At 39.2% G+C, this 8,358-nt stretch overlaps 1 protein-coding gene across 3 annotated transcripts in view; it reads left to right on the plus strand.

Annotated features, from left to right (window-relative positions):
* Positions 1 to 5,591, plus strand: part of LOC103729044 (zinc finger protein 345) — a 23,009-nt gene extending 17,418 nt beyond the window's left edge. For all 3 annotated transcript variants that reach the window (XM_029560579.1, XM_029560581.1, XM_029560580.1), the window contains one exon: positions 1,508 to 5,591. In XM_029560579.1, coding sequence (XP_029416439.1) covers positions 1,508 to 3,837 — 2,330 coding nt within the window. In that variant the 3' untranslated portion in view covers positions 3,838 to 5,591. The remainder of the gene's footprint in view (positions 1 to 1,507) is intronic.
* The last annotated feature ends 2,767 nt before the right edge of the window (positions 5,592 to 8,358 follow it).

Raw genomic sequence — 8,358 nt, forward strand, 5'->3', positions numbered from 1 at the left:
ATAGCTGGTTGTCTCCCTTAGCTACAGGTGGGCACTACAGTATTGGAGACCAAGATTTGAAGTCTTACATCTGAGCAGCATTTTCTGGTTAGGAACAAAATCATCAATGAGAAATAATGGTCTAAATAACTTTTTATGTGGACTTAAGCCTAATGTCTGGAAGTGTAACCCCTTGAACCCTTAAAGAAATATTCTGACGACTTTGCTCTTTGGTTCTACTTTCCTTTTGGGTTCATTTATCATTTATTATTTTCTCCCTCATAGACATTTGTCTGTCATTATAGAACAAAAATAATAACCCAAGAAATAGTTCATGAATTCTACAATGTTGATAAGCAGAATTTTTGGAATTGACAGAGTAAGACAAAAACACAAAATATTTTCTTGCTTCAATAAAAGAATAGGAAAAATCTACAGAGCTTGAAGCTTTAGGATTATTAGTTTCCTTTCTTTTGATTTCAAAGCCATTGTTTTCTAAATTTGTCATGTGCTACATAGATTGATGTGAATTCTAGATTTAGAGTGGTTATTATTTCATTGGAGAATCCAGTTTTGTTATTAGTAGCTTTAGCTAATAATGAAAACATACTTCTTTAGCCTGTCAACCAGGGATTGATAAGAAAATAAGAAAAGATGCCCTGTCAAGTCATGCATATGAAAATCTGTGAAACTGAGGAACACGTGCATAGACTCGTGGGTAGAGAAGATCTGGGGCTAGGTATTACTTCAGGAGATCTTTGCTATGATGATCAAATGAACCATAGATATTTTGTTCAAAGACTGATATTTTGTGAGCGACTATAATAATTATTTAGCCTTCTTTCTCTTTGTAGAAATTACCCTATAGATATAATAAATTTGTATAGGAAACTACCATCTCTTATGAAAATTTAACATAATTAAAGCTCAGAGCACAAATAAACCATGGGGAAACATGATTTTATAAGTCAGGGTACATGTGCCTGCACAGGTGGGTAATGCCCAAGTTGTCGGTGTCAGACATACACAGAAACCCTACATTACATACTACACAGCTTGATTTGCAGAACCAAATCCTTGAGTGCAGATTTGGCGTTTTATAGTTAATTCATATTAAATTAGGAATGTCAAGAACCTGTATTTGTATATTTTGAGGAAGGTAATTTGTATTTGAAAAGTGCTGGAATTGTCGGCTTCTCTTCCCCAAGAGAGTGTAAGCACTGAACACATGGGTACCAATGATTTCTGCGAATTACATTCCTTGTTAGGTGACCGACAAGTGTACCATACGTGCATCTGTACGGGTCTAACCGACAAGTGTCATACGTGTGTCTGTACAGGTCTAACCGACAAGTGTACCACACGTGTGTCTGTACAGATCTAACCGACAAGTGTACCACACATGCATCTGTACGGGTCTAACCGACAAGTGTACCACATGTGTGTCTGTACAGATCTAACCGACAAGTGTACCACATGTGCATCTGTACGGGTCTAACAGGAAGCCTTTCCATTTATTTCTTTCTAGATATGCAGACTGTGAAGGACCTGAATGAGAGCATCCAGAACAGTGCAAAGACACGTGTGTGCGATCTTCCAGGGGATAAAAGCAGCACATCAACCGAGGACAGGGCTAAATTAGGTCAAATACTTAGTAGCTCAAACCATGTTTTAAGTGTGGCTGTAAAAAATGGGATCTCTTCTAGAATGAGACCTGAGGCACTTAACATATGGGATAATGTGTTTCTCCCTAGTGAGCCCAGTGAGGTGCAGGCCATAGAGGAACTTCAGCTTCTTAATGTAACTGGCGTATTTCCCAGACTTCCTGAGCCTCTTACTCTGCATCACAGTATTGAACGTGGGCAACAGCATTTTCAATGTTGTGGACAGAGTGAAGCCTTCTACATGAAGAGGGTATTAGCACGTAACACTTTTCCTTTGGGAGATCCCTCTAGCAAGTTTAAGGAATATGGGAAAGGCTTAGATAAGTTAACTCTTCCTGCCCAGGAGGGGACTCGGGTAAAGGAGGAAACTTTTGAATGTAAGGTATGTAGGAAATTGTTCTCTTTAAACTTTATGCTCACCCAGCATTTAGAAACACATAAAGAAAACAAAAGTTACATGGGTAGTGATTGTGAGCCAGTGTTTACGACACAATCAGACCTTGTCAAACATCAGAGTGTGCATGCAGGGGAAAAGCCCTATGCGTGTAATAAAGAGAATTGCATTTGTCAGATACCAAAACAAAGTATTCATCAGAGAATGTATATAGGGGGTGACAGGAATGTGTGTGGGAAAACTGTTTGCCCAAAATTAAACTGCAGTGTTCAACAGAATCATACAGATGAGAAATCCATTGAATGCAGTTTATCTAGAAAACCCATTAATAAGTCAAACGTCCATCAGCTTCAGATACCTCCCAAATGTGAGGAAGCCCATGAATGTAATGCATGTGGGAAAACCTTCAAACAGACACCAAACCTCTACTCACATGAGAGAGGTCACACAGGTGAGAAACTCTATGAATGTAAAGAATGTCAGAAGCCAAAAGTCATTCTGTATCAGCAAACACACACATATGACAAACGCTATGCATGTAATACATGTGGAAAAGCCTTTTACAAGAGAGGCAACCTATATGCACATCAGAGAATTCACACAGGTGAAAAGCCCTTTGTGTGTAATACATGTGGAAAAAGTTTTAACTGGAAGGCAAGCCTCTACACACATCAGCGAATCCACACAGGTGAGAAACCCTATGAATGTAAAGAATGTAGGAAATCATTTAGTGTCAAGTCATATCTCACTGTACACCAGGGAATTCACTCAGGTGAGAAACCCTTCGAATGTAAAGAATGTGGAAAATCTTTCAGGCTGAAGCCATTACTCATTGCACATCAGCGAACTCATACAGGTGAAAAGCTGTTTGAATGTATGACATGTGGAAAAAGTTTTAAGCGGAGGACAAGCCTTTATACACATCAGAAAATTCACAAAAGTGAGAAGCCCTATGAATGTAAAGAATGTAGGAAAACATTTATTCTCAAGTCATATCTCACTGCACATCAGAAAACTCACTCAAATGAGAGACCCTATGAGTGTGACCTATGTGGAAAAACCTTTAGGGAAAATCCCCATCTCCTTGCACATAAGAGAATTCACACGAGTGAGAAACCTTATGAATGTACTGTATGTGGAAAAAAGTATAGGCAGAGGCCAAACCTCTATGCACACAAAAAAATCCACACAGGTGAGAGGCCCTATGAATGTAAAGAATGCGGAAAATCTTATAGTCTGAAGTTCCATCTTACTAGACATCTGAGAACTCACTCAGATGAGAAACCCTATGAGTGTGATGTATGTGGGAAAACCTTTAAGCAGAATCTGCACCTTCTTTCACATAAGATAAGTCACAGAAGTGGGAAACCTTACGAATGTACTGTATGTGGAAAAAGTTACAGGCAGAGGTCAAGCTTGTATGCACATAAGAAAATTCACACAGGTGAGAAGCCCTATAAATGTAAAGAATGTGGGAAATCATACAGTCTGAAATTCCATCTTACTAGACACCGGAGATCTCACTTAGATAATAACCCCTATGAGTGTGATGTTTGTGGAAAATCCTTTAAGCAGAATCTCCACCTTCTTGAACATAAGATAGCTCATACAAGGGTGAAACCTTATGCATGTACTATTTGTGGAAAAGGTTACAGGCAGAGGTCAAGCCTGTATGCGCACAAAAAAGTTCACACAGGTGAGAAACCCCATGAATGTAAGGAATGTGGGAAATCATACTATCTGAAGTTCCATCTTACTAGACATCTGCGAACTCACTTAAGAAAGAAGCCCTATCAGTGAAATGTATGTGGAGAAACCTCTGGAATTTCCTTCTAAATGCACATCAGAGAATTCCCCTGATTGAGAAGTCCTGTGGATATGAAGCGTAAAAAGCTTTCAGCCATTTGTCATGTTTTCATGTTCATTAGACTGCAGAGGTGAGCAACCATGTCAGTGGAATGTGTGTGGAAAGGTCTGCCAGAGGGCAAACTGGCGCTCACAACAGAGCTATCACCCACGTGACAGCACCTTTATATTTGAAGGGAACTCTTCTAACAAAAGGTGCACTTAATTCTACACCAGAAAAGTGGGAAGCTTTGTAAACATAAAGAGGTAGGAAATCAACCGTAAGATCATCACTGTCCATCAAAGCATGTACAGCTGAGTGTAATGTATGTCAAAAGACTTTTTCCCACATATCATATCTCAGCAGTCATTAGGTAATTTGCAGCAGAAGCCCTCCGAATAGAAAATATTCCACCTATAAGTCATCTTTACTGCATACCAAAGAAGGCACACAGGTAAGAAAATATGAATGTTTATATACAGAAAGCACTGGAAGACAAAACTTCCATATCCATCAGAGAACTTAGAAACCTTATGAATGCAGACACTAAAAATATTTCTAACAAGCCATCCCTTGTGCATGGCAGAAGTCACATAATGTAGTATAACAGAACCAGAGAAACCTTTCATAAAAGTCAAATCTCTACACTTCAGAGAACTCTCACTGCTGAGAGGTGTAATACCTATGGAAAAGCCTTCTAAAAGGTGAACATTTCCAAACATCAATAAACTCAGGTTGGAAGCATATGAGTGTAATGTATCTTAGAAACCCTTTCATAAGTGTTAAACCTTCACTCATACAGGAGAGAAATGTCATCACTGCCTGTATTAGGACAGCTGCCTAATATAAGGGAATCTTGAAGAAGTATTTATAGTGACACATAAAGACCCGAAAACTGGTATTAATGTGGGAAATTCTTTGTGAGAAGTCACTTGGCAGGAATTCATCTCACTAAGATGAAAGTCTTGTAAGCAGAGTGCTTGTGTGCTCTCTACAGTCTCCTGTCTTCGCTGTATGTCTCAGCCTGTTAGGCTGTGCATTACTGTTTGTGAAACCATGTATCTGAGCTTTTTCTTGGAATATAAATGCATGTGATGTTTATTATTTTACCTTGCAGCCCCCTAAAATCTCACAACATCTCTCTGGATGTTTAGTTAGCGTGAAGTACAGATAACCTTTAAAATGTTTGAAAACCTTATATAGAAAAGCACTGTGATATAAGAATGTTTCATTGGAGAAAGTTGTGGTCCTACAGGTTTATACAAATCATTTTAGTTTTCATGAAAGATATATTGTGCATGATCTATTTGTGACACAATGAAAACACCTGAGTCCACTAATTCACTTTCAGAGATTGTTAGGTGTCTGTTGTTTTAGAAAGTTCAAGAGAGGGCTACTTGTTCGCCTCCCATTCTCCTGCCACTTCATGGAGAAGAACAAGTCATGTGCTAAAATCTCAGATTCTGAGTGTGTCAGCGTCATCTGGTAGCAATGTTCCATGACGAACGGTAACATGTACATTCCTTTTATGTGTGAAAGCTTTCCACAGAATTTCAGAAGTCATATTTCAGAACTCTTTAACCAAGGGAAATAATCAGTATGGAATCTGTATATTAATTTTTGAAGAGGAATATTATATCTAGTACTCGTTATTTTTCAGTATCTGTACGCCAAGAAATAAATGTTGATGCTGCTGCCTGTCACTGTGCATTGGTCTCTATCCAGGAGCATTTGTGATGCCATAAGTAGTGTTTGGGAGGGGCTACTAGCACAGATCAGGGATGCAGCTGAACGGCCTACAGTGCGCTGAATAGCACGCTCATGTATGTGTGGTTCATGCATATAAGTGTGCCATGTCAGTCGTTTTCCATGATGGGACCCAGCAGAAGAGAATCTCCATGGCTTCATGTAATATATGTTATTTACACTCCTATTTTACATAGATGAGATTCTGGTCTGTTTTACATCTTCCTAGCCTCGAGTGTTATATTATGTACTTTTAGTCTTGTGGTTCACACTTTTTTCCTAACATATGCAGTGAAAACCACAAATACAGATGTCTTTGTTCACAGCTGGAGAGTGAATTGGTTTGAACAAGAGTATTCATTTTATCCTACACTAAGTGGGAGAATTTCTTCTTTCTCATGACTTTATATAGGGCAGCAGCATAGGTATGAGGAGGTGGGGCAAATGCTCTCTAAAGGATTCTCTGAGTTTCCATTAAAAAACCTGTGACATGCCAAAATTCGATAAAAATACCTCAAGTGTGATATGGAATGTAATCAAAGATATACCCTCTAGACATAAGGATAAAAGCTATAATCTACAGATATCTTATAGATTGGCAGGAGGCTGCAGCAGAATGTTTTTTGGCTTCACAACACATGCTTTTTCAAAGTTGGCTCTGATTTATTCTCAGTTTTACATACTTATTCAGAGATTTAGCTCCCTAATAATTATCTGGGATTAATCTTTTCCTCAGATCTTTTTTTTTTAAGCTAAGCACGTGACCCAGCTCTACATTTCAACATAATGAGATGGTTCATGAACTGTCTTAGAATGTTCTGAAAAGACAAGTGGCGGCATGAAAGAAGTGGATCTATCGTACATTGATCTTCGTGGATGTAACTTTTGATTCCGTACTGTGCCCTATGAGTGTGTTTCTCTATATTATCAGTACACAAAACTATAACACCAGTTTGAATGGTGGTGTGTAGGGCCAATAAAATGCCCAGTGTGGGAACTTTCATTTTGAAAGTGGTTAGAAAAAGCATTATGTCTATCTTGGTACATAAGAAATAACCACCAATTTAGTAGCTAAAATCAGTATAAGAATTCTTACAAGGTATTGTGGTACATGCTTAGAAAGTCAGCACTTGGGAGGTAGTGGCAGGATTATGAGTTTGAGGCCTATCATTCCCAACCCATATGCATACACATGGTATGCACACATAGGTACCCTAATTACAGCCTGAGTTAGGAATTTCTGCTGCGACTCCTGCCAAATCCCTAGTACCTAATAGTTCTTCTGATACTTGGTAATCCCATATGACAGTCATAGGCAAATCCCAAATACCATGTATACAGGTTCAAGGAGAAAATGTGAAGCACAGACAGAAAACAAAACATAGCCAGGTTATAGGTAATTTTTCCAGATAACAGTAGAGTGTAGTCCAAAATGGTATTTTGGAGATGAACAAAATACACAGTGGCAAATCATTAAATCTGTCACTGATATAACACTAAATATGTGTGTTTAACAAGTCTGCTAAACATTTAATGAAAACTCACTCAAGGAGAGGGGCTGGAAACTAAATTCCTGTGATTAGGACACGGGCTAGAGGAGGCATTTTGGGAGCAGGAAGGAGTGGATGGGTGCAATTTTAAGTGGAGGTTTTGCTAGTTTTGTTTCAGCAAACATCTGAACTTGTGGAATCCCGGTGCTAGGCAGCCAGAACCAAATCTCTATCTGCCCCACACTGGATGTTCAGCACTTTCCCATCATGCCTGTCAACCCCATGTCAGTTCTGCCTTTCCTCCTGGCACCTTCCCTCCTCCCTCAGAAGCATAACTCTACCACTGCTGGTAAGTGCTAGGTCCATTTGTTTGATTAGCCCTTGACCCTTTTTTCTTTTTATGTGTTTTAACCTAAAATTTACTTTCTGAAATTAACATATAATTCTGGTCAATTTAAAGCTTTATATGAATACTATACCTTTTGTGGGAGATGGGGGGCTTTTTGAGACAGGTCTCCCTGTAGCCCCAGCTGGCCTGGAACTCATTATGTGTAGACCAGGATGACCTCAAACTTGAAGAGATCTGCCTGCCTCTGCCTCCCAAGAGCTGGGATTAGAGGTGTGCCACCACGCCCAGCATGCTATACCTTCCTGTCTTTGACTTTCTCTGTGGGTTTTTAACTGGTGAAATGACTTCAGGCAGCACATCACTGAGTCTGTTCTTGTTTAACCATTCGGCCAGCCTATACTTTTTAAACCTTTTTAATTTTTAAAAGATTTGTTTTTTATTTTATGCATATGAGTGTTTTGCCTGCATATATGTAAGTGCACCATGTGTGTGCAGTACTTGTGGAGACCAAAAGAGGATCCCCTGGAATTGGAGTTACAGATGTCTGCAAGCTGCTGTATGTGCTGGGAACGAAACCCAGGTCCTCTGCAAGAGCATTAAGTGTTCCTAACCACTGAACCATCTCTCTAGCCACCCCTTGCCTAGCACACCTTTCCACTGGAGAATACAATCCATCTACATTCACAGTTAACACTCGCTGAAGTGATGTTCTCTAGGGTTTTGTTGCTGTGTATTTCTTCTTATCTCTTCCTTTCCTATAAATCTTTGATGTTTGGTGGTTTACTATACAGATGGGAATCAAGTCTCTTCAATTCCTCTTTTCTGCATCCACTCTGCACATGAGTTTTGTCTTTTCCTGTGTTTTCATGATGATAGTGTCCTGTGGGATT

Source organism: Nannospalax galili, unplaced genomic scaffold (assembly GCF_000622305.1).
Source record: "Nannospalax galili isolate Female #2095 unplaced genomic scaffold, S.galili_v1.0 scaffold1812, whole genome shotgun sequence".
Taxonomy (NCBI): domain Eukaryota; kingdom Metazoa; phylum Chordata; class Mammalia; order Rodentia; family Spalacidae; genus Nannospalax; species Nannospalax galili.